The 27,632-nt window shown below is 38.5% G+C and overlaps 1 protein-coding gene across 1 annotated transcript; it reads right to left on the reverse strand.

Annotated features, from left to right (window-relative positions):
* Positions 1-1,142: 1,142 nt before the first annotated feature.
* CLPTM1L (CLPTM1 like) lies at positions 1,143-27,546 on the reverse strand. Its single transcript, XM_041408123.1, has 17 exons — positions 27,266-27,546; positions 26,304-26,404; positions 24,776-24,965; positions 23,890-24,032; positions 21,902-21,980; positions 17,959-18,076; positions 16,419-16,513; positions 14,795-14,879; positions 13,344-13,447; positions 11,914-11,979; positions 10,788-10,838; positions 10,056-10,138; positions 8,225-8,259; positions 7,880-7,935; positions 7,753-7,797; positions 4,556-4,671; positions 1,143-3,398 (listed from the first exon to the last, which is right to left on the reverse strand). Exons 1-17 carry the CDS (start codon positions 27,437-27,439, stop codon positions 3,320-3,322), a joined length of 1,620 nt encoding a protein of 539 aa, XP_041264057.1. The 5' UTR covers positions 27,440-27,546; the 3' UTR covers positions 1,143-3,319.
* Positions 27,547-27,632: the final 86 nt, after the last annotated feature.

The raw sequence follows: 27,632 nt of genomic DNA on the forward strand, positions 1-27,632 counted from the left end.
TTTCTGGCTCCATTTCTCAATACCTATAGTTAGATTTATTCCTGCAGAGGGTTTTACAAGGGACTATCAGTAAAGCATAATTAGTTTTATAAGAGGGGGAAGAGGCTGTGCTGGTAGTGGGCAGCCTCCTGAAGTCCCTTCTCACCTTTTAGATTGTATTACAAGGAAAAGCTGTAAGCTGTAACATAAAGGGTATTACCAATAAATTGCCACATTTTACTCCTTCAAGATGAGATTTATCTTCTGATGGAAAAAAAAAACCTGGAAAGCATGGTGTTTGCAGACAAACTACAGAATTTTGTGTCTTAATGCTTCTGTTGCTGAGCTGTAGGTGCTGTAGCTGAGTTACTGGAGTGTCATGTTAAAAGGGAACATGTACTGGTGCTGAGGCTGCAGCTTAGCAGTCCCTGCTCCAGAGGGACAGAAGCACAGCAGACCAGACTTCTTGAGCTCTGCTGGTAAGAAAAACCTGCCTGTGCTGCTGCTGTTTTGTAAATCCATTTGTCCTGTAGCTCCTGGGGAAAAAGTCCAAAGAGTGGAAGGTTGCCTCCTGCAGAAAAGCAGCAGGAAATGACGAGCAGGAAGCAGCAGGGTATGGAAGTGAAGTGCTGTGCAGGAATGGAGCAGAGTCTCTGTCACAGATTGGAGGCATTGCACCACGGGCCACCCAGAGTCCAGTCAGCTGCCTTTTGTCACTTATGTCCTTAGAGAATCAGACTGCAGTGCTAAATCCTGGGTAAGAGCAGCTTCCAGAAGCATATGATAGTTTTCTCAATTGATTCTAAAACAGCTTCAACCCCAAATCACAGTAATCTTGTAATTTCCAAAGCCATTACAAGCCTAATGAAGATGAGAATGTGAGATGGTCACCTAGTTGCTTACAACAGTAAATCCCATTAGAAGTGAGGAAGTTTTTGAGTTACTCTTGGACACTAAAACAGATTCTAAAATATTAATTATCCAGCATGAGCTGGTTCATATGCAGAACCACATTTTTAGCTGATGTCATTACCACAACTAGAAAGTTAATATATAATTAGTTAATATATAATCAGTTAATATATAATTCTGTATCTCCAAAGTTACTACTTATAGGTTTTTTACCACCTTTCTTTCCAGTAACAAAAGGTAACTCTTTATCCTGTATGCCAAGTCTTTTATTTGGAAATGGAATGCATAAAACAATGACTTGAACAGGAAAGTCTTGCTTATCTTAAAGACTTAAAATGTTCTAATTTTATATGCTTTATGACTATTGTATAGAATATCATGAGGTCAGTGTCAAGAAATGCAAGACAGAAGACCAGGAAACTCACAGTATGTAAAGGTGCAAGAGAAATTTTTCAACAGCTGTGTACAAAAATGAGCAATGAAACATCAGAAATACCCAAATACAGTATTCTGGACTTTGAGAAGCTACTCTACAAGAACCAATGACCTGGTTGTTTTGAAATGGCACAAAAAGGGAACGTGCTATATGCATTCTTTATATCAGGAAAACTTTTCACACACATTTAACTTAATGTGAAACATTAGTTTGCTTAACAGTAAAGAGCTCATTCCAAACAAATTCAAAACAGGTACAAGATACAGCAAATGCAGCCCCAGCTTTGCATAGACTTACTTAGGTGTGTTTAATGGTAAAGTCAGTAATCTGTAGTTACAATTAACAGCATAAAGAGACTTCAACATTAACAGGAGATAAATATTCACTTCAAGACTCCTTTCCATTGCCAGCAGTGTGTAAGGAGGACTTCAGTACAGGAAAGGCTGTAGTCTGTAGCAAAACACAACAAGCAGGCAAACTTCTTTATCTTTTTAGGACTAAGTTTTGCAGTACCAGAACTGGATAAAATCCACTTCACAGTTACAGACCACAGGAGCTGACCTGTATGAATATTTTCAATTCATGACAAATTGAGGTTAAACAGCCTTGCACAAACAGCATGCAATTTAATAAACTTAAGAGTCATTATGGTTTATTTGTAAACTTACTGACCAAAGCAAAACTAGAACTGGAAACTAGAATTCTGCCTTTTGGATTTTTAAAATTGTGTTTTATTTGATGCTGAAAGGAATGCACTCTATTTCCCTTACTGTTACTGAGAAACTTGCTTTTAAAAATCTTTGAAGATGTTAAATTTAATTTTTTCCAACCATTTTTATAAGTGGTTTCTAGATATAGCTGTGTAGTTTTGATTTTGGTATAATAATTCAACCTAATAATTTTTTACAAATTTGAGAGAAATCAAAATACCTCCCTTAATGAATTTCATTCCCATGGAATATAGATTTTAATTTGAAAGGTATGGATTGTTCTTTACCAGGTTATTTTTTTTCCTCTGTATAATGTACTTTGTTGAATTTGTACTTGTGCAAAATAATTCTATTGGAATGATGTGTGTTTCATCTAAAAAATAGGATGGGGCAGGGAGGGAAGAGGAAAAGACTGAGGAATTATTCCCTTTGAAACATGACAGAATTGGCCTAGTAGGTCACTGTGGTACCACATGATGAAGAATTTAAGAAGTGTTAAGAGACTTTCCCAGCACGTAACAATGATTTGCATTACATGAATACCTGCTATGCCAAGAAATCAGGTTTGTCAACAATGCAGAAGGATTTCTATAAACTCACATACATATTGAAAGAAATCATGTTACAGTTTTTTCACACCTTCATTCACTTTAAGAAAACTGAAACCCTCTGCCATATTGTAGACCAAGAACACGGCAGAATTTGAAGTTTAACAACGCCATCTACCTTATCCTATATTTCCAACAATATATTTTTTTAGCTAGGAATTCACAATTTCTACAATTTCCATTATCTCCATTATCAAATTAGAATGATTTGTAAGTAGAATATAATCCAATATTATACCTTTTATTTTTGACAGCCCCCAGTTTGGCAATAATCCTTGATTCTGCTGTAACACAGTGTCTTGTATTTTCAGTTTTCATAGCCTAGTGGCACAGGCACCACAGTTTCAGTTCATGAGTTGTCTTAAAAACACAGATTTGGATCTTAATTACAATGCTCAGGATGCTTAGATTTTCACTGAAGAGAATCTGAAATGCAGGAAGTTTATATAATGTCATCTGGCAGACTGTAGGCCTTATGAGGACGAAGAGGGTCTTGAAAGAGGAGGGTATCAAAACTAGATTTTGGCAATATAGAAGATGTATTGTCCATGTAGTTCTGTCATAAGCTTTAAAAATACTCTTATTAAATAAGTTTTTCCTTCCTTAAGACTAGGTAATACACAAAGCAAGGAAGAGTCCAGGGGTCAGAATCTTCTTCAGTTCTTAGTTATTCTCTATGAGCTTTTTTTTTTTAACTTTTCTTCATAAGATTCTCCATACTCATTTACTCTGCTCTTATCCACAGGATAAAGCCTGGTAGAAAAAAAAACCAATTCTTTAGTTATATTACAGCCTCCTATCTGAAGGAATTAAGTAGCTCTGTGATGCTTAATTTTAAAAGTTAATTTCTTTGTCATCATATTCTCTATTCCCATTTGTGGCAAAACCCAACATCTTTAAAAATTTGTACAGACATATCAGCTTTTTCACAATATGACTCAACCAGTTGTCTCTTAACAGAACCTCTTAAGAGATGTATTAGCGCTCTTAAAGCTTGGCTGGAGTTTTTTCTTAAGCAATCCAGGACACCTCTCAAACTTGAAACCAGTGCCCAGCCCCTATCAGAAACTGCTGACCACTTAATTTCTACAATAATAACAATAAACAAAAATGCTTATTCTTGGGGAATAAAAATACACTTTCTGTAACTTCACTATGAACAGTATTTCATAAGTAGTGCATATAGCTTTCTTCCCTGTCTGATTTTAGTTACTCAAAGCATCTGAAACTCAACAGATACTCAACTTACAAGAGAACCTGATAACTTGTTTTTGCAAACCAGGTAAAGAGAAAGGCAGAGCAGGGCAGTCTCCCATCACACAACACCCTTCACTACTGCCCTGCAGAGCACCTTGGAGAACATATGGAGATGTGGCACTCAGCAAGGGTTAGAAGCCCAGTACTGCTAAGGTGAATACAACCTTAGGAATTTCTCTCCTTTCCCCAACTTCAGGTATTTATGTCTCATATTTGATTTTTTTTTTTTTTTTGTAGTTTTTGCCTGGTTTTTCTTTTGTGTTTTTTTTTTGGGGGATGGGAGGATTTGCGACTTCCAAATTTGGTGAAAAGAAGGATGGAGCGAAAAGGGGTAACTGACAAAAATTCTGAGCACTGTAAGAAGAGGAATTTTTTGACTACTCTGTATCATGTCCAGGATTACTGTCAGTTATGGGAAAATGGTTTTGCTCCTCTTATTTGTATTGAGATCTCCTTTACAGGGTGCCCTGCTCACCATTCCCTTCACTAGGCATATACATAACTAACATTATCCAGACCACTCTATATTATACATTATTATAGTATAAAACTTCTGCTCCAAATCTATCCCAATCTATAGCTCTTTATAGCAACAAGACTGCAACCATCTATAGCATTGTAAAAACTGTAACAAATATTAAAGGAAGTCATACCATCTTTGGTAGAGATAGACCAGGAACACAACATCATCTCTAAAGCATGCCAGCCTATGAGATGTTGGCATAGTGATGATAAAAGCAAATATATCATCAATAAAGGTGTTGAATGCCTAAAAATAAAAGAAAAGTACACTTCAGTTGGCTGTAAAGAAAGGAAGTCATCAGTCATACGAAGTTAGAAACTTTTTTATATTTTTCTGTGGGAACACAGACTTCCTCCATATTTGTAACAACATTTAAAGGTTATGCTGCAAAACCAATTAATGCAAACTTTAAAATGCCTTCTTTTTATGAAGACATACTGTCTACTACAGACCAGAATTTACAAGTAAAAAGGAAGTAAGACTGTTTCAGGTAAGTGAGAGTACTGTCATGGGAGGGGAAAAACACAGACTCAATTTCAGAGAAAACTTCAAAAGGAACTGGAAAAACCCCCAGATTTTTGTTCATTCATTACTCAAATGACAAGACGTACAAAATGTCACTTCACTTTCGTTTTCTGTAGAAATTAGTGTAAAATTTCGTTAATTTATTGCTTTTAAGAATATTAACTTAATAGCCTTGGAAAGACTTTAAAGTATTTTCAGTGCTTTCCTGGAAGTAACCATGTCTTGAATAAGGGATGGATAATTTTCCACACCATTTCCAATTAACTAGGTGTACTATATGCTTCATTTCTGCAGGAAAAATGAAAAGTAATTTAACCAAAAGGCAACTCCTCTGGATCTGGCTCTTGGCTACAGGGAGGCTGTACAGATCAACTCTTACAGTGCATCAGCTCTAGTACTCATGCTGCAGTAAACTGTTTCAACTCACTAAAAACATCAGGAAACAAACCCAGCAAAGAATATTCATTGCTAGGTTAATAAACTGAGTCAGTAACATGGCTCCTTTCAGTTTAGCAAGCTGTATGCTAATCCATACCCTAAGAAGGGTGCAAGTGATGTAAGCACAAAACTCAGGCTACAAAATGAACCAATGTTTATATGATGGAAGAAAATACCAGCAGAATATGGGGGTGCTGGACAGGAGAGAGTTCTCTCTCCTGTTAGAGATTAGTTACAACAGGAGAGCTCTTTCTGTCAGGTCAAAACAAATCCGTCAATCTGAAGTGAATGAGAAATATGACTGGCACTCCTTAAGCCTGTGCAAAGGTTTGTCATGGAACAAAAATAAAAACCTTGGAGCTGGAAAAGACAGCCTTTCCAAGTCAATAACCGAGTGAGTGATCCTACAATAATAATGGGAAGAAAAAGCTAAATGCTCCATCCTTCAGGCACACAGGCAGTCTTCATAAGGCACTGCAAGTGAATGCATGAAGGCAGCCCATTTGATAGTGTTTAGACTGGATAATTTTCATTTGAGATCACCTCACTTGAAGGTACTCTTTATTAACAAAGGAACATAAAAGCCACAGAAACTGGAAAGACAGAGTTCAAATTAAGGAAAAAATACAACAAAGCTCTCTAAAACAATGGTCACAGGTGAGCCCTCAGACTCTTCTTTCCACTTCAAGTGAAGAAGAGAGCAAGCAACTTTAAATATCCATTAAAAAAGTAAAATACTCCCTCCAAAGCTGTCTAAATTAAACATAATTGAAAACAAAACCAGACTTCTTTCTCCACACACACAAGACTTTTTAGTGGGTAGCCTATGGCATCTAAACAGGAACTATAAACACTTTGTAAAAGGCTGTTCAGCAAGGTTGTACTGATTTAAAGGTTATTTGCTTGAATAATCTCCCTCTGTTGTTTATTTAACTGCTGATGTAGCTGCTCAGTTATTTTCTTTGGTGAAGTAAAATTGTGAAATTATTTCACTAATATACCTTTTGCTTCCTCCTCTTAAGAAACATGCTGATTTGCCTAGTATATGCCTGAAATACTGTGTTTATTGTTATATTTGTCTCTATTTCCACATCAACCACTGCTTAGTTGCTATTCTGCTACCAGCTACATTTCAATCTGTTTTCCTAGATGCACCCTGTTTCCTTAAAAACAGTAAGGCAGCAGAAAGTTGGACAATTGCTATAGGCTCATAGAAATGCCTTTGTAGACTCTTTAGATGTATATGTTTTATTTCTTTTGTCCCATATCTTCTGTTCAGAACTGGACACCATTTCTTGAGCAGTTTTTAACACTGTTCCTTTTAAAGTACAGATGTTCTGGATAGTTGTAATACATCAGCACAAAGGAAGAATGAAAGCATTTATGAGTGGAAGCACAAGCAAAAAGGGTACATGGTAATGGCATCAGGGCCTTGATGATGCCAGCACATCCAGCCAGGGTTTCTCAGGACATAAAGATCAGGAAAACAAAGCACAGTACAAAAACCGTAATGACTAGGATTGGTGGGAAATGATAGCCAAAACACTATCAGCTCTTTAGGGGTATGAACAAAACTAGCATAGAATTGCTAATTGAGGGAGAACATAGGAAATGTGGGAACTCAACAGTGGGTGTCCCTTGTTATCCATATCAGCACATGTGATAGCCAGCTGGGATACTTGGGTCTATCATCTTGGTGTTTGGATACTACACAAACCACTTGGACACTCAAGTGGGTGCTTGTGGATATGCAGCTATCAAAGGGTTAATGAGCTGATTTTGGTTTTAAATAAACTCACCTTCCCCTCCAAGGTCTGCTATTGAGCTTGACTGCAGCACTGCGCTGCCCTACCAGGGCAGCCTAGGCAGTGGGGACACCACAGTGCAGCCCCTCTCCCCCCATGGAACAACCCCCCTCACATTTTCCCAGAAGCTCACAATTACCACCCTGGCACAGAACAGTGTGTACATTATTCAGCCTCTGGTAGTTCCTGGAACCTGCCAAAATAAGGTCTTCTAACATTCCTAACTGTTTCTTGGGAACTATCCCTTGTCAGCGATGCACTGACACCTTCTTAAATTAACACGTTTAACTGAGACTGATAAATTTATCTGCACTCATGCAAGACATCTGACAGTACAAAAAGCAGTATTATCATATAAACTAGGATGCAAGTATTCTCATCATATGGAAGTCATTATGAAAAATGAAAATCAGTGTGGTTTTTTATTTTAAGGACAGTTGCAAACAAGTTTAGTTCTTAAAACAAAAAAGTACTGCCATCCTTAAGCTATTAGGCTGTTTCTTACAGAAAGTAATTTTCAAAATGACTGCACACAACTTTAAATTAGAGCTTTACTTACTTTGTATGTGAAAGCCTTCCATGGTAAGTGTGCAACAGATTTCATCTAGAAATAAAAAATATCAAATTGTAATAAAGTCTGGAGGAAGAGACTAGAAAAGTAGACCTTCATCACTTTTCAATCTTACCTTGTAGTTTACAAATAGTTGGGGCAGCATAAACAGGAATCCAAAAGCATACACTCCTGAAGATGAAATATGGAGAACAAACAAATGCACATACGTTAATCACATGACTGTACTTCCATAATTAGTAAATTTACTAATTTTTTTCTGAAGAATGAAGATGCATCTAATTCTTTTGGGTTGATTCACTTTGGGTTGATTCTTCTCCCTTTTTCAATCACTGTGATAATTTAGTAATAAGTTATTGATCTGTATTACACTGATCCAAATGACAGCAGTTAATATTCTTTTGAGTCCTGGCCTTCATCTGAAAAAGTATGTATAGAAAAGAGAACAGAAGGCACTCACCATTGACAAAACTGTTAATCAACCAGGAGTACCAGCTACAAAGAAAGAGAGAACAATTATATTTAATTATAACACATTCTATACACTACTGTACATCACATGACTACTCCCAAGAAATAGCTGTGCTATAAATTACTCCATGCAAGAACTAAATACCTCACATCTTCCCTCCTAGAAGGGTCTCCAGAGAAGGTACTTTAAGCAACAGCTACTTATCAGTCCATACAAGAAGTTTTGACAGATTTATCACCTGTTTTTATACTTTTACACACCATTTGAAGATGTCTGTGTTGATAATCAGAAAACAGATACGAGATATGGGCACTGTGTGTGTAATACTGCTCACTGAATCCTGACTGTATTAAGGCCTGCGAAGATAACACGGTATCCTAAATATCAAAGAGTCACTTAATACGGCACAGTAAGGACTTAGCAAGTTTCAAACAAGTACCATTCAGTGCAAACCACAACAACAGGTACTTAAAAAAAACCAGGGAAATACAAGGAATCTAGATTTTCCCCTCCTTACATCTAATAACCTTCCCAGGTGTTCAATGGAGCACAATCTTAACAAAATAATGGTAGGGCTGCAGACAATGATAGAATCTCATACTTCTGCTTGCAATCCTGAGAACAGCTAATAACTGTCACGCTCTGGTTACGTAATTTAAAATTAAACTTGCACTGCTGTGCTACTGACACATTAATAGCAACCTTACAGTTGTACCAGCATTTCTGTAACCCACAAGCATTTAAAGAACGAATAAGAAAACGCCTCCAAGATTAAAGCATAATCCACTGCTAAGATTATTTGTTCTGGCACGTTTCCTTACTGATTTAACAATGGCAGGAATTCTATTATATGAATTGTTTTCGCTTCCTTAAGCTGCAGCTCATAAAATACCTGAAATATAGCATTTGGAAATACTAAATAAATTCAAGAATTTTATCAGAAAAGCAGAATTTTAAAATGCTGCATATTTTTTAGCTGCTTACTAAGACAAAACCTTTTGAAAAAAAATGTTTTTCTAATAGCCCAGAAATTGCCCCAGTTTCTAGCATGAGTGTTACACCTCATGTATGCAGCAACAGCTTAAAATAACATTAGGAAAAACTACTACTGCTTTTTTTCTCCCATTCCATCTGGGCCTAAGGACTGTCAAAAATGCCTACATGGCTGCACCATGCTTGTGTTTGCAGGATTTTCCTACAACAAAGTCTCACGGCTGCACACTTGCTTGCATCTCTCCAACACAAAATGAAACAGCTACTTTGAGTAAAAGGTGACAAAGGTTTCATTTGTTCATGAAATATTGAGTGTCCAGCTCTTGCTGAAGTATTACTATGTTGCAGGAAGTTAATGGCTGTAAAGGAATAAAGAGCCCTTTCTAGAAAATGCTTTTGCTTGCTTGCCATCATAGCTATCATATCTAGGAACAGAGAAGCTTCTTGTTCAAACCAAGTAATTTTGTGAAGGTTTTTGCTTCTTTTTGCTATTGGACAGGTTCAACCACTGAATTCCTTTCATCTCTCCTATCACCAACTGGTCCTCTGAACATCAATGGCAGCCTTCTTCCTCCTCTTCTGATTGACATGTATGCGAGCTACTGAATTCTATGCTAAAGTAATTATCAGGTAACCTGTGAAATGCAACAGCCTGTTGCCTACAGGATGTTAAAAAAACCCTATAGTATTCAGCTTTGGATAGACAGGACAAGGAAGTTTCCAGTTCCTGGCCTATGCATCAAGCTAACAACCGATTTCCATAATCATGTAGAAAAAATGGGGAATGCTTCGATTCCAGATGAGATAATTTATAGAGTTACAGTACCTTTTGTATTTAACATTCAGCAAGGAGTAACCTGCACCTCCAATACATAGTGGATAGAGCAAATAAGACAAGTATTTCATAGCCTAATGGACAAGAAAAACAGTTTGTTAGTTCACATTCTATATGAACAGATTTTTCATGGCATTAAATAGCCACAAAAAGAAGACAGCCATATAATTTTTTCCTGATAATCTTTTCCTATTCCCACATGTCTGCTACAATTTCTACTATGCTTCCACTTCTAGTGGTGGTGATGAAAATTCCAAAGCCCAATTCAGACAAGCAATCACCTCAGAGCATTGGCACCAAGAGACAGCGCAAAGATCAGTCTCTAAAAGTAGCTTCCTACTTAACACCAATGTTGTCACCTATGCTCAACTCCTTTCAGAAATCAGGAACCACATGAACTTTCCTTCACTAAAAATAACAGCTTTCAGTAAAAATAATCAGCTTTTTCTTCAGTAAAAATAATCAGCTTTGAAATTTTTGAGTGGTAATGCTTCTCAGCACAATGCCTCAACGAGATTCAACAACCAAAAGAACTATTTCACTGTTTCCTTTCATTAATCATCAGAATGGATCTTCACTGTCTGATCATCTACACAATGATGATCCACTTGACAACTGTGAGGATGTGGAAAACACACTTGTAGAAAAAAAAAGCAAAACAAGTCAATCAACAGGTGACATACACAGACTTTGGAGATCGCAAGTCATAGGATTCTCTCTTACCTGGGCATCGTATTCCTCTGTTTTCTTTTCAGAGTCATTGTATGCACCAAACTGCAACACACAGGAAAACCATAATCATATCAGAACACAGGGGAAAAAGCATTTGCTCTCCAACTCTCTACATTAAGCAGGTAACAAAGCTTTTGCCATAATCACATCAGTACACAGGGAAAAGCATTTGCTCTCCAACTCTCTACATTAAGCAGGTAACAAAGCTTTTAAAAGCTTCTATATAGGAGAGTCATATATTTGTCTTGGGCAGCCTACTAAATATAGGGTAAGCAAAAAGATTAACCTTTAACGTCCTATTTTTTACCAAACTTCCAGGTTTGAAACAGCAGAATTCACAAAGTAAAATCAAAGTCAAGTAGTTAGAAATTTGTCAGATACAGGAAGCATTTATGAAAAGCCATAACCATGAAGAGGTCATGGATTATCATTGTTATGGATTATCTCCACATGTCCAGAAATTCTGCCTGCCTCAACACATTTCCTTGACATAGGAACAAGCAGAGCCACCAGTCACTCCAGACAGAGACTTTAAGCAGCACAAAACCTCAGCACTTCTTGTGAAGAAACACTGGGTATTAGACAAGTGTTTTTTCTACCAGCAAGATACACTTTCAGTGTAGACTGCACTTTGCCACTGCATGTTCTGCCATCTCAGCACTTCGTTTTACCCAGAGAATCATCCAAGAGTGCACTGTCCCCAGAAAATGCCACATCTTCTGTTGGTTCCACAATGGAGAAGTTACACCCACAGGTTCATGAAAAAGCCAGTTTCTTATTTCAAAACACGATGTCACTTAAGGGTGCCTTTCCAACACAGTGGCAGCAGCAAAGCCCCACCAATAAAGATTTAGCAGAACTGACAGAGAAGTTCTGAAGTTTCTTGCACCATAAATATATAGAAATAGCAGCTTCTTCTAAAGATCTCAAAGAAAGAAACAGGTTTGCAAATGCCCATCCTGCTATTGGATTAAGCCGTTCATAGACAGATGTACACAGAAAACTTTTATAATTAAAAAAAAAATTCTTAATTTCCTAGATGACAAGTTGCACAGTAACCTGGAAACAGATGGATGATTCAAGAGTGTAATCATTAACAGGGCAGTGTCTACCATACCTGAAATCTGGGTCTCAAACCTTGCCACCTGATTGTCATTTTCAAGGCCTTCTTCACCTTCCAGAGCTGTGATTAGCAAAACCAAAAAATGCACATAAAAGATTATTATACAAAGGGACATCTTATGAAGGATTCAGATAATTAGAATCAAGATGCCAGAATACCTATTTTAACCCCCCATTGCATAAAGCAGTAGCAGCCTGACTGCAGCACACACTGCCTGTGCCTACACAAACCAAATGCCACATCATCAAACAAGTACAACGTTGTGAGCCTGCATTATTAAGTCTCTTTATCAGGTGATGTAATTTAAGTGAAGTAACGTAGTCATTCCAGGGCATCTGAATGGCAGTGTCTAAGTGGGGTTAGCACCAAGATGAACCCCAGGTAAGGAATTCGGAAAACTCCAGTAGTCACCTGCCAAGCAAGTTTTTAGGTGCCTTTGATGAAGGTGGCTCAGAACTCCTAATAGTGATTAAGTTAGCACTTAAAACATCATTACATTTCAGAAGTGGACTACAAGCAAAAATCAGTGAATCTGCTGAATTACTTTGTTACTTACTGTACAGCTGTAACAGCCTGACTGCAATGTAAACCTAAAGTTTCAGTTCACCTGAAAATTTACTCATGTACCTACACTGCTATACAGATGTGACAACTCAGGCAATGCAGGTCCCCAGGAGAGCTGAACTCCCTGAAGTTTTTTTGTGGACAAGGTTAATTTGTTTAACTTTAGATGCACCAATATTCTCTTCTCACCCCACCATATATTCCAGACAAAAAAAAAGGGGAATAGTGTAAAGACAATCTTTTACTGTTATCTGTGGTACAAGTGAGAAAATAATTTCTTACAGAATCAATGTTACTATCAGCACTGGATGAGAAACATGTGTTAAGCCCAAGTTGGGAAAAAGTTCTTCCTAGCAGACAAATTCCTCTGAGACATACTGTCTGTATGATTGCTGTCACTCTGAGACAGCTGTGCTACCTGCAACCCACTAAAGAGATGCAGACTTGTGGAATCGTGCACACAGGCAGCAGTCTCCTCCTTTTCCTCCTTCCCCAATCACCTCAGTCCTGGCACTGTCTGGGCACACAGCCTGCTCTTTGACAGTGCTTCCAACGCCGGCTTGTTGACATGGTTATACTTGCTTGGCCAGGAGTGAGGCCTATTGGGTGATGTGATAAGTGGAACTTCAGCATCGCTCTGTGTTTGGTTTCTGCAATATCAGCTGGCCCATCCCAGAAAAAATGGATACTTCCAGTTTAGTTATTTGATCAAGGGACACCATCTCCTCTGTCACTGAAAGCCAAGGACATGCAAGCTACAGTAGAATTTTCCAGTAACTAGTTTAGCATTAGTTTTCTACTATAAACTATGGATGTTGCTACAAATACTGGTATCTGGTGCTACAGTTTTAAGAACTCACCTCAATCACTGCACCAACGCCTGCTGGGATCAGTACCAATAAACTTGTTTGTTCATCCAAAAGGAAAAGAAATATTACCACAGTACTAAAGCACCTCCAAAGCACTAGACAGAAGACATGAAAATGGAAGGCTTATTAATATTTAAATGAACAGCTGAGATGACAGAAGACTGATAGTCTATTTGGTGCAATTCTGTCTTACACAATTTAAGTATGAATTTCTTCTGTGTACATCTTGATATATCTAGTAGTCCTAGAAACAGCCAGAATCTCTGGGCAAATAGAGAACAAGAACATTTCGTGCAATCCTTATCACAGGAGATGAAAGAAAATTGGAACATTTAATGAAGACTTCTGTACTGAAGCAATTCAGCAATATGTGAGTACAATTAGGAACTACATTAATGATTCTTGTCTCCAGGAAGCTGAAAGGCTGTGAGATAATATAATGTCCGTATCTGAAATTCATTTATTGTTTGTAAATGTTAAGTCTTTTGAATGTGACTTTACTGAGTTTTCAAACTGGCAATTGACTCTTATTTCTGAAATTCCATGGACTGTTTTGAATTTTTATAAAGTTTTTTGCATTCACATGCCAACAGCAGTACAATTGCTGTAAAAAAACAAATGCACACATAAAAATGATACATGGATTCTCCATGTGATAAAAATATGTTGTTCATCATAACATAGAATGCCTTTTATTTACCCCTGGTATTGATATTCTTTACGTGTTTTAATCCATCTGTAAATATGGCAGAATTAGGGATAGTCTCAGAGGTCAAGAAACTCCAGGTTTACAATTTTGCTTCATAATGAAAATTGGAAAAAAAGCTATTGGAAAAACCTTCATCTGTTTCTAGGAAGGCTTGGCAGGATGTCAGATCACCATGTTTCTCTCATCTTTCCTACACACAAATCAAGTCACTCCTCCCATGCTCTCTCCCTCCCCCCACCCCAGGAGCCTCTACTGCTCCTGTTTACATCGAAGCCCACATCATGCAAGAGCATTACAATACAGCACTTTCCACCCACAAATATTTTGGAACCTGTAGTTATCTACAAGGAACACAAGGGACTTGCACAACAGCATTACTCATGAAAGCACATTCTCTCCACCCACAGGACTTTTTTCTGGTCTTCATTCTTTTCTCAGAGCACTTCTCTGTTCCTTCAGCAAGGAAAACATGGTGACTGACCCAACAGTAATCTAATTCCCAACTCCATGACAGTCAAACCTCAGTAGTGACACAAGTGCTTAAACCCAAGTGATACCTGAGCAAAGAACTAACAAAGTTAGAACCATCTGTGTATACCATTAGCCGTCTCTTTGTACACAAACCATTTTGCTATCTCTGTAAACCAACAAAGTGACACCTTAAGCAAGACTGAAAACACACACCATAAAATAGACAGCACATAGACAACACTTTACGCATTCTAGTCCATACCTGCTTTTGTAGACATCCCAATCATGCTCCTCTTTTTCTTCCAAAAACTGATGTCATTTTTAAATGCAAGGAAATCAAAGAGAAGCTGCAAATAGGAAGAAACATGCTCATTTGCTTGAAACATACACTAATTAGAGACTGAAAATGTTAACAATGCATTCAACATGGTATTAAAAAGCCCCTGTTTTAGAAGCTTCAGAAATGAAAATTAAGACTTACAAATAAAAGCTAAAAAGAAAAGTTTTTGTAGAAGCCCAGGTTCTAAAAGCAGTGCAAAATGACAGGATGAATTTCAAATATTACCATTACAATGCTCCACAGATTAGTGTTCTGTAAAGCAAGTCAGAGAGATTTTGCAGAGACCCCCAATACAGGGTAACTCATCATAGAAGGTAAAGAATGAGGACCCTGAGGAACCACACATCTCAAGAGATCAGGGAAAAGCATAGTAAACTAAACTAAAAATGCTCTGTATTGGATTGACAGTCAATTTACATTTGGATAATATAAAAAACTTTAGAAAAAAAAATCCTACAATACAGGAAGTCAAGTTTCTTCTGTATTTTGTCACTAAGCTATCTAAACTTCCAGGACATTTTAGAATTCAATTTATTTGTAGGAAGCTTTTTTATTTTCCTCAGTATTTTCATTCAGTGTAGTTTTGGTATTTCCTTTAAGCCTTCAATGTCTAAAAAAAATTGAACACAGATTCCAGAAATTCTTGGGTCAGTGGATTTTAATGAAATTTTCAGTTGCTTTTATGGGGTTTATTTGTCTATAGGAGGGATATTTTTTAATTATTTGGGAAAATGATACACAAAAGAAAAAAGTATCAGAAAAGCTTCTCCCAGTATACAGATACTTTGCACCCTGATAAACAAAGTGGAAAAATGAAATCAGTATGTAATGGAAGTCTAAGGCTTTCCAAACAAGTTAACTGTGTGCAATATAAGTATAAAGAAACACAACATTCCAGGCAAGTTCTTATCTCTCACAGAGCATGGGAACCGTGTTAAGTATATCTGTAGATTACAAAAATGTTCCCAGTGTCTAAAAAACATTGTTCATTAAAATCAAGGTTCAGATTTAAGTCTATGCTACAAAAGGGACAAACAACAACAAAACATAACCATGAGCGCTCTACACTTTACAGGAACATTTCTGGAAGCAATTTCACAAAATATCAGCTGATCTGAATTTATACAGGGATTAGAAGTCAGAGACTCAAACCCCAGTACAGGTGCCCCACCGATGCCACTGCAATGATAAACCTTGTGAGAAGTCAACAAAATTTAAACCAATGTTTAATTAATTCTATTAATTCTAAGGGCTTTAGTTCAACTACAATGTAAAAAAAGTGATAATGAAGGTCATGTTTTATATTTCAGTCAAGACTGCTAATTTCTGTATAATTATCTCCAATTTCTGCCTTATTTAATGTCTTTATATTAACTCTGTATTGCAAATATAGCTGACTTTTGTATCAGATAATGCTTCCACTGCTCTACTGAAATTACTGTTTTCAAGAATAATTCTTGATAAATGGAACACCTGAAAGTCAGACACACCTCTCCCTTTTTTTTCCCCCCATATTATGTACTTCCTAAAAACTAAAACCACTTACATGGAATGCAGCTACGAAGAATGTCAAAGCCAGAAAGTACAAGTTAGTATCAACAAAAATTCCTTTTACTTCATCTGCATCCTTTTCTGAAAACCCTATGAAAAAGAACAAGTCACTGTGCAAGAAGTACCTGACAGTTCATTGCTTTTATGCTCAAGTCCAGTATGAAAGGAATCTTTTGTCACCTGCACAACTTTTGTTAAGGAATCATAAATCCAAAACATGATGGAAGCTGTATTGGTGAAATCCTTATCTACCTATATTTTGGCAAGTTATTTGGCTTGCCCAAACCCAAAACCCATCAGTTACAAGCCTTTAACTTCTGTAATTACAATGTGTTTAGTAACAAGCCTTTAACATGTTGTGTAACTACAACCTAAGCTGACCCCTGACAGGCAAATGGGAAGACACATTAAATCATTCTGGCCTGAGCTGGAAGTAAAAAAAAAGGTTTTACAAATTGGCCTCTGAACTTTAGTTTGATACACAGTAGGACTGAGCTTCACATCAAAAGCTGAAAAATAAGAAGGCGACTACACAGTAAAGGACAACAGAAGTCACTGAGAAACGTGGCCATAAATGCAATGCTATGATTGAAGTCCACAGTTCTCAGAAAATACACAATGCTGCGTTCGTGGCAATAGTGCTTGAGTGCAGCACCAAGTTACTCGCCATCACAGCAAGTACATGGCCATTCTCAAGTGATTTTGGAGTTTTGTTACTGATCTGACTGCTCCAGGAATTATTCCAAAAGGAAAATTTCAAACCTGATGTCCCACTATCTACATACGTAGGGGGAACAAACAGCATCTTACACAGGCCTTTTTTCCAGGCAGAGGAAGTACTCTTGGGATGAGAAGTCTTGATATCTGTGTCTATTACTTGACAACCAAGTCATGGAATAGGAAAATTTCAATTCTGAGGAGGCTCACAAAAAATTATGGAGAGGTGATGGTGGACAAATGCCCTACACAAACTCTGAGTAAGCAATTACTTGATTCTTTCAAGACAGTTATGTTTAGCAGACATATTTCTAGCTTTAGCACACATTAGCCTGAATTAAGGAGAAGCAGTTGGATTTTACTCAGTATGGCCTGCTTGTATTTCACTGCAGATATATGGCTACACTGAGCAGCTGTGTATACTTTACACGAAAGTATAAAGCATATGTAAAAAGTAAAAGTATGAACATCAAAGCCTATGTACCACTGATCCAAATTTTCTGCTCCATGGATGACAGGGGAAACCCATGGTGAAAATGCTCTTCTTGATCATGTGCTCTAATGCTTTTACACAGTACTTTCCCAATAAAATTAATTTTAAAAATGGTTAATTCACCTCTGTATTCTTGTTACCTACCACATGTCAACATGTATTTTTATTTTAACTTAAGGTGAAACAACACAAGATTTGTAGCATTGAATCTCTTTACCAGCTATCCAGAAAAAAAAAAAAAAAAGTGTCATCTATGTGCATAAAAGAAACAAATTAAAGGGTTAGTTGTGGTTTCTTAGCCTAAAGTCATTAAAGGTAAGCATACCAAATTGCTGGAGGGAGTACACAGCATCCTGCATGTGGATCCAAAATCGGAGTTTTCCAAGAGATATTTTGTCATATGACACTGTAAGAGGTAGCTCTGTTGTTGAACGATTTATAACCTGCATTTCAAAAAGACATGTTTCATCTTTAACAGCAGAAAAATGTCAACAATTACTTCCATTCATATTTTTTTTTAAATAAAGTGATTGTATCACACTATAATTTTAATCACACAATTTTATGAACTCTGTTTTTTAAAGGGAATAAGATCTCAGACTTCTATACAATGCTTGAAGTCTTTGTGTTTTTTCCAGGAAATGTTAAATTAGCAGTTTGTTCTGTTCAAGTTCCTATAGCAACCTTACTGTTCCTGTATACAAATGCCTCTGAGATGGCAGCTTAAAGTGGGAAACGTGTGCTTAAGATAACTCTTTTGACAGTTCTTCTCTGAATGTATATGCTAAGATTATCTAAACTAGAATATTATACAAAAACCCCAAAAAACCCAACCAACAAACAAATTGTATCCCAAAGTCAGATATTTATTCCATTGAGGTGGATTTTGAGAGAAATTGAAAGGGTGGGGAAGCAAGATGATGCCACTAGCTCAGCCTAATGAAAACACCACAGCTAAAGCTAAGTCAGGTAACTTTGGGATCTGGGGTGTCACAAAAACTTTCTTTCTGCACCCCACAAAATAAATCTCTGCTAATCCTACTGTATCATCTGTGTGTTTATTAAGCAGGAAAAAAAAAGTCTTAAATTGCCTCAGCTCCTTCTGCATGACAGCTGCCCATGTTCACCTCTCAAACAGGTTTAAAAAAAACCACAAAAACCTCCTTGTCCTCTCAGATGTTAGAATACTCAGCAGGTACCTAAGAACAAGTTCAGGCAGTCTGTTTTACATTTCCAGGGATAGCCCCGGACGATAGATCGGCAGGCACTCATTGCAAGAGTTCAAGGTCTGCTGCTCCAGGCTCCTAATTACTCCCAATCATAATTCCCGTATCAGACCTGCTACTCTACACTGCATCTGTTTCTACAGTAATTAGTTAGCTCACATCTAACTGAGGTGAATGGGCTTCTCCTGATTCTTGTGACACAGAACATGGTTTTAGGCTCCCCACCTATCACTCACATGTGAACTGAGGGCTACGTTCATTCTCCCATTCAGTCTTTCCTTCAGTGAGTACAAACAAATCTCAATTTCACCAACCTCCCAAGACCCTGTAACCTTTTCAGACAGGGGCAGAACATGCAGGCACATGAGGGAGAGGAAGGGAAACTGAGAAAGTTTTATGAATACAGCAGGGAGAAAAGCTTGAGAACCTAGAACAGTGTCAGGGAATCTCTGAACTGAATTGAACAAAAATCAAGTGTGATTACACACTGTGACTGTAGAGAACACTGGCAAGATTCTACAGGTTTTGGTATACCAAAAACCATATAAACATCTGCCACACTGCTTCTCCTTTTCAAAGGATTCCCGTAATTCAATTAGTCTAATTTCAATTTCTCAGTCTAACAAAGACGGCATTAACATTTACGGCAGAAAGGGAAAAGAAATTTTATCAGTGGAGGATGGGCAAGAAACAAAAATTTTGCAAATGCCTGGGTAGGCAGCATGTGGCAAATGCACTCTCCAAGACAAAGAATTACTATGGAGGAATTAGGGGTAGTGTAGGGAGGAAACTGGATTGCAACAGAAGACAGAGATTCTCCAACACCAAAAACAAACTAAAATAAAGCTAAGAGTAGAAGAATTAATTCTTCCTTAACAAACAACTTAAAGCACACAAGTGGTGCCCCACAACCTCAATGTGAGTGTGATGGTTGCTAAGCCTTTGAAAGCTAGGAATGACCACATCCCTGCAATACAACCTACTTTTGCAGTAAGGCATCAGAGCATCATTACTTCTAGCACTCTACTTAATCAATACTACAAAACAGTGTGCAAACACTGCAATAAGTTCAGTGGTATGAATTTTGAAATGATCTCTTTATTAAATTCTGTGCAATCCCAAAACCACAGCATTTAAGCACGTGTAAGAACACGAGAAACACAATCTCTAGACTGCAGTATTCACCACAGAAGACCTACATCTTGATGAAAATGAGAGTCAGTTGACAATCTACACAGCCCAGCACAAGCAGGAAAAAACATCTTCAGCTCCATGATTTTAGGTCAGGCATAGAAAACAGATACTGTCTGTGCCCCTATTTACAGTTAAATATTAACCTGGCTCCACAAAAGCTGTACCACCTTCTCTCCTTATTCTTTCCTGCTCTTCACTTAACCACTTAGTCTCTCACAGAATGTTTACTACAAGATCATTCTTTCTGCAGGGCTTGAGAACAGTTTGGCTAGTCACTACTGAGACATCACATAAGCCAGCGATGACGGGGAAGTTTGCAGGTTTTAGTGGAATAGTCTTTGCAGCACTTCCAAGGATCTTTAATGACTTTCTAAGGCAGTGAGTTACAACAATATTAACTGTGGCATGCATGACAACTGCAGGAATGTCATTAGCAACATGAGAATGCTGAATTTATTTGTAAACAGGGTACATGACTTGACCAGTTAAAAGTTCACATGAATGTTCTGAACTGGACTGGATGAGCTGCGATAAAACTTTAACCAAAGGACAATGACCACTAATGCAGACATTACAAATACATATCTAAAAAAATACTGGACAAAACAATCTGTTGTCAAGACTTGTAACAAATGCTCAGGAGTTTATTTTGCTGTACAAATCTGGGGTGGAAGGGACACAAATTTGTAAAGATTCTCCTGAACACTAAGTAACAAAACCCTTTCACTGAACTAAAGTAATGAATTGGAGAGAATTTTGAAGTTCTATGGGGAGTTTACATCTACAAAGGCTTCCAACTAGAAGATGCATAATACAGATGTGTTCATTTAACAGTTTTGAGACATTCCCCAAGACTGTTCTCAGTAACTCAAATCAATTACCAATTCCAGTCAGTGCAACTGAAAAGAGCTGCAAGGCTTAACTAAGAGCTGCTAAGATCAACATGAATTAAATACCTGGGACTGCCATGTATCAAAGGAACAGGACTACCTGCAGCAAAGCAACTGCTTGTTTCCTACATGAGAATTTGGACAAAAACTGAACACAGAAAATTCCTTTTTCTTTTTTTACTGCTGGAGTAACTAAGTACTAAAGCAGGTTGCCCATAGAGGCTGTGGCCTCTCTGTCCTTGGATATAAGCAAAACTCAACTGGGAAAGGTCTTGAAAATCTCACTCCACATTATCCTACTCTAAGAAGGGGCCTCGGACTAGCAATCTTCAGGAATCTCATCCAACTTCATCCTTCTGTAATTCCATTACTGAAGTTTCAAAGTCCTGATTTATTTGAGTGCACAAGATCACTGTACGTATTCTAACACCAAACTTTCAGGTGCTCAATTTAGTCTAACATGATAGCAGCACCAAGAAATTTAACCCCATTTGAATTTTGGGGAGACGAGAATAGCTACTGACTTATCTCAAGTGTAGCTCCACTACCAGCTGTGGATATTGCCAATATGCCTAGAAGGTATGAGAATCTACTCTGGGATGCTAACACAACTTTCTTCATATTAGGGAGTCAAACTACTGAGGAGACTGGTCCTGCCAGTGCTACAGTGATGTCCCCCATATCCATCCAAAAGGCAGAAGCAATGGAATCCAAAAATCATTGGTGGAATAGAAGACAGTGACTGACAGATACTTCTGCCAGAGAGAAGTCTCAAAACTCAGATCCAGCTTCTGTAATTATCACAGTAGGTCACATTAAGATAAACGATCACTGAGTCCTTTTGTGCATTTATACTTCTTCATTACAGCAAACAACCTATGAGAAAATCTTAATTAAAACAACATTGAAGATTACTGTTAAAACTATTAAATGTAATTAAAGGTATTCTATTACTCACCATCAAATCTTTCACTCTGTTGCTTAGCTGATCAATAAATAATATTGGAAGGTAATGCACTGTCTTCCCCAACTGAACCCTAGGATGTTTAAACATGGATTTTATGACTGTAGTGATCTAAAAAGAAAACTACTTTTATTCAAATTAGCACTCATTCATCACTTTCAAATCTACCCATGTAGAAATTTCCCACCATCTTTTCAGACATTGTCTTTTAACACACAGCAAGAAATTAGCCACTAGTCTAGAATCAATCTTTCATTGAAAGATACCAGTATTGAAAAATATTGTTTGTTTTCCCTCTTCTGTAGAAAGACAGAATAAGCAAATAAAAATACAAATGAAATTGGTTAGGATGATGGTGAAGCTTTTGTGTGACCAAGAGACATTTAAAAGTCTTTGGAAGAGAAATATGCAAAAGTTTACTGCCATATATTTGTATCCTTTGTTTTAAATATTCCCCTCCTACTGAGACCATGACACCCCTCTACCGTCTCCCTCACTCATCAGTGCCTGGCAGGACATCAGTCTCATGCTCTCGCCCACATGGGACCATGAATGTGATGGCTGATGCACAAATGAGAAGGTCAGATACTACTGCAGGGATGTACAAGGAGCAGAAATCTTCTCTGCCAACTACAGAAGCTCTCATTTGGATTGCTATACCACCTCACCAACCTGCATGAATCAAACAAACACTTCCTAGCCTTCAAGCCCTCTATCAAATTGGTTCCTGTAAAGTTATTTAGTGAATTATGACCCACTTGCAGTTGGCTTTGTTAGCATCTTGGGAAAGTATTTAGCCCAATACTGTAACACAGACAAATTCTTCAAGTCTTCACTTGAAAGGCAGTTATCTACACTGTGATGCTCTCAGTAAAAATCTACGGAGTAGCATCATGGAGATTTCTAAAGCCTGAAGGTTGAACTTTAGCTGTTGCCAAAAGAGAAAAGTCTCTATGCATGCTAAGAGACAGCATATTAAACACACAACGTGCAACAGTAACACAGAAAAGTACTAAATTGAGGCTCAGAAATAGTGCTTGATTATTTAACTGAAGTGATTTGATTTCTATGTAATAACTATGATTAAAGCTATTCTTACTGAAATTGCAGCAGGTTATTTCATATCAAAACTCTTTTCCTGAATAATGCTATAACTAAACAGCACTGATGTAAATCAACCAGAAAAAACTTCCTTATCCATCAACCACAGTCTAACAACCCCTTCTTGCTATGGTTCTACCTATTCTGGGTGGAAAGCTATCCCAGAACCCTGGGGTGTGCTGGTTAACCAACTACTTCTGGATTTAAGAGGGTACTTGTAGAGAAAGGCACCAACATACAGCAGCACAAGCCTATACAGCATCACTTATATGCTTGATACTGGAAGCGACTGAAGCCAACTGAGCAGAAGCTACTGCCTGCACCTAGAGGCCTAAAAACCCAACCCTTTTGTTACAATTTTCTCGAGGAAAATGACGTAACATAGGAACACACACTGTCAAAGTAAAATAAAGCTAATTATAAAGGGAGAAAAAAAGATATCCTAGGAGATCAGCTATACTGCTTCAACACTTACAGTTTGTAAAAGTAACTTGCAGATGAAGGAAAACTGCAAAGGGTCAAGGGATGGCAATTGCTCTGAAGGCCAGAAAGACAACTGGAGAACAAACAGGTCTGAGGTCTGCTATAGCATTTTACCTGTGTTTTGTAGTCCTGCTTTGCCTTACTACGGTAACTCCACACAAAAAAGTACTGTAAACTCTGAGCTTCTCAGGAACCAGGTATCTCCAATAAGGCTTTCTAGTACATAGTATCTTAGCAGCAATTTGTCACTGCCAAAATGCAAGCATTAAGAACATCTGCTCTTGTCTCTAGATGCCCATTTAAACATAAAATACTACAGAAGGTCACGGAAGATTTTTGAAGAAATGTGACATAAGTTTATAAATAACATATCTGACAAAATTAAGTCATCAACTTACATTTTCATGTAACGGTGAACATCAGCAGGGAGCGATGATCCATCAAACACAAAATCTTCCACCATGACATTTAAGGTTAGTCTTGACCTCCAGTGGGAGACCGGTTCATCCAGGGCATTGGGCTGCTTTTCTGCTTCAATTTGCTTTAAAAAAAGAATAAAAATACATACTGCTAACCACCACAAAATTTTGAACAAGGTAATAATCTAACTCACAGAATCCAGGGAATCATTAACTATATCATAAACCAGAAGCCCTTCATTTTGACCAGATCAAGTATTTTGCTCAAATACAACAGAATGCATTTTAAAGGCCCACCACAATCCGACACTGAAAAACTTCAGCATTCATTCACATCTTGCTCATCAAGAAGGAATATTTATCTAATTAACCTTCATACCTTAGGATTGTGGATACTAGCAATCCCTTTGAAATCAGGACTATACAGTAATCAGATTTTACTTCAAAACAGTCAAAAGGATGATCAACCAAACACTATTTGTTTGTCTCCATATCTTATTCTGCTATTTTACAACAGCAAAGCATACTATTTCAGATGAATTCAATTCACTATAGAAAGCAGCACCATGCTGTTACAGAGCAATACAGTATTTCTACCAAAAGCAATGAATCCTTGAAGCAATTACTGTTAACTAGGATAGTGTTTAAATAACTAGCCAGCATTTTAAAGAGCCCTGCCTCTGCTCTGCTGAGTGGTCTGCTATTAGCAAGATAATTAAGAAGAGGATTTTGATTTTTTTCCCCCTCAGTTTTATCATCCTCAGTTTAAAGACGCAAGCACAGCAGATACTAACACCAAAAATGTCTATAAAATTAAAATTACTTATTTTGCAGATGTTCTTCCACAGATGGAACACACACCTACCTGTGTGGCTGATTCACCAGTGAGTAAATTAATCTCTTCTGGTTTGGGGACCATGTACGTGGTCAGAGGGCTTACTATATGCACCTGCTTACCATCATGCCACGGCAAAATGCCAGCATGGTGAAGAAATACAAATGCATATAATGTGCCATTATTTCGGGTTTTCTTTGGTACGGAGACATTCACTGTCCTAAAATACAAAATAAATATATTATGAGATGACATAGCACATGCTGAAATATTTAGCTATTACCAGACACAATTACTTCTGGCTAACAGGTTCCAAGGCTGGATGAGGTATTTTTTATACATATCTCAATACATGCATTTCCAAAGATTTATTATTATATTAAGATAGTTTAACCTTTGTTCACTCCCTACTTTATTACCCTAGATAACATAGGACTGCATCATCAATTCTTTTGTTGCTTTCCTCTACTGGTAGGTCACAGGGCCAAAATTATGACAGCACTTGTAAAAAACCAGCCTTCATGTGCTGAAGATGCATCACAGATTGTATACACCATACAAAGTTTAAAAAGAAAATCACAAAGTTTTGCCATGCACTTTGCATTAATAAAATATCTTCTCAGTTATGGCATGCCAAGCACAGAACACTAAAATGGAGCCCCAAACCATGAAGTCACTCCCCTTGCACTAGCCAAGAAATCATCCTACTTGCACCCTTGCATAATGCCTCCTCTATTCCTGTAGTCTAGCTCAGCTTATTCTGCTCTGAATACTTTCAATGGCTTAGCAGACACTGTCAGTAAAGCAATTCTTATGTGGTCTGTCAGTGATGAAGTTCAATATGGCCTAAACTCTAACCAACAAGTTCTTTAGTCATAGAAAATGAAGAGAGTGAAATAATCTTGGAGACTATGATAACAGAGTCAAGAATGGGGCAATTATTTTAAACAAACAAACAAAACAAAAGTGAAACAGCAAATCTGAAGAACAAAACAAGTAGTTCCAGTCATTTTTACTGTTCAGAGGCATATGCAGAGTGCAGTGTTCTACCAAAAAATTTCTATAAGGGCACAGTCTTGGCACCAATATCCCTTCAGAAGATCCCCAAACCCTAGACTATCAGGAAATAAGGTTTTCTCATGTGATTTTTGGCAGAGAAATAGTTATGGAAAACCACGTTGCTAAAATACATTAACAGAGAACACGGTTTGACATCTAAGTCCTGTTCCAGGTCTGAAGCCACAGCAATTAAGAACAAAACAAAACGTGTAGCCAGTGTCCTAGCCATGTCATTAGAGGCAAGTCTCAAGCACTTCCAGGCACATTTGCCTTTAGATTTTCTCAATGGAAAGTAAATTTTACTATTATGAGCAAGGCAAACTTCTGCAAAATGTTTGCCTATATGGCTGAGAACAGCACGCTGATCCAAGCTAACCAATAGTGAAATCTACCTTGGCTTCATGCATACTTCCATCCCTGTAACTCCTAGTTAGGATGTGCACTTCAGAATTCAGCAAAGAACTCTGATACCTTGGACACTACTGGTCCAGATCCTTACCTTTCAAATTTGGACTCAATATCAAAATCCTCCACATTCAAAACGAGATCTATATTACTTTCAGCACCAATGCTTGACCGTGTGGTAGTGTACACGCTTAACTGAAATCAAAACACAGCACAGAGAAATTAAGAGTATGGAAATAAATTTATGCATCTCTACTTTTAGAGTACAGGTCTGTCCTCCAGCTTCACTAACTCTCCCAGTTGCAAGAAGGTTTTACACAGAGGGAAAGAAAATAGCGTAGTCAAAAAAAGTCTTTCAGCTCCTTTTGGGAGCAGCCACTAAATACATTTTAATGGGATGACCTGTTTTGGAAGGTGAAGGAAGTGGAGCCATTTCACAGAACCAGAGATCCTGTCAGTGAAGGAAAGGGTCTCTGTCAGGACTGGAAAGGACCTCTGGAGATCACCTTGTCCAACACCCCTGCCAGGGCAGGGTGACCTAGAGCACGTAACACAGGAACACATTTAGATGGGTTTGGAATGTCTCCAGACAGGGAGATTCCACCTCCTGGGGCATCCTGCTCCAGTACTCTGCAACCCTCAACATAATCAAGTTCTTCCTCACACTGAAGTGGGAGTTCTTGTGTTTTAGTTTATGGCCATTACTCCTCATCCTGTCGCCAGGCACCACTTAGAAGTCTGGCACGATCCCCCTGGCACCCATCCTCTGAGATATTTATATGAATTAATAAAGACTTCCCAGTCCTCCCTAGACTAAACAGGCCCAGCATTTCTTCCGCAACGCTGCTCTAACCAGTACGTGTGTGACAGCAGACACACGAAATCAATACAAACCACGAACCCCCGCCAGGACACCAGCCAAGGGAGCTTTCCGCAAGGCCCAGCACCGCCGAGAGGGCGGGAGCAGGGACACGGGGACAAGCGGGGTCAGGGGGCACGGACAGGGACAGAGGGCAGGGCGGTGCCGAGAGGCCGAGCCGTGCCCGCCCCGCTCACCTGGAGCTTGGGCCTCCGAGCCAAGTAGGGCCAGACGCATCCCCCGGCCGCGCCGTCCGCCGCCGCCGGGCAGGGCCGCGTGTAGACGATGCCGTACATGACCCAGCAGGTGTGCGCCACGTACACGGCGAACACGCCCACCACCAGGCTGGTGAAGGAGCTGCGGCTCAGCATGGTGGCAGTGCCGATGGCGATGGCGGCGGCCGCCCCCGCCCCCCGCCGCAGCCCCGCTCGGGATCCGCCGCCGCCGCTCGCGCATCCCCCACGCGCCGCCCGCCCCCGCGCTCCTGGGCTTGGGGCTGAGGGAGCCGCGCTCGGGCCAGGGCGAAGGACAGCGCGATGCTGGAGCAGTCCCGATGAGGGCAGT

The sequence above is a fragment of the Onychostruthus taczanowskii genome, unplaced genomic scaffold (genome assembly GCF_017590055.1).
Source record: "Onychostruthus taczanowskii isolate IOZ18803 unplaced genomic scaffold, ASM1759005v1 scaffold29, whole genome shotgun sequence".
In the NCBI taxonomy this organism is placed as follows: domain Eukaryota; kingdom Metazoa; phylum Chordata; class Aves; order Passeriformes; family Passeridae; genus Onychostruthus; species Onychostruthus taczanowskii.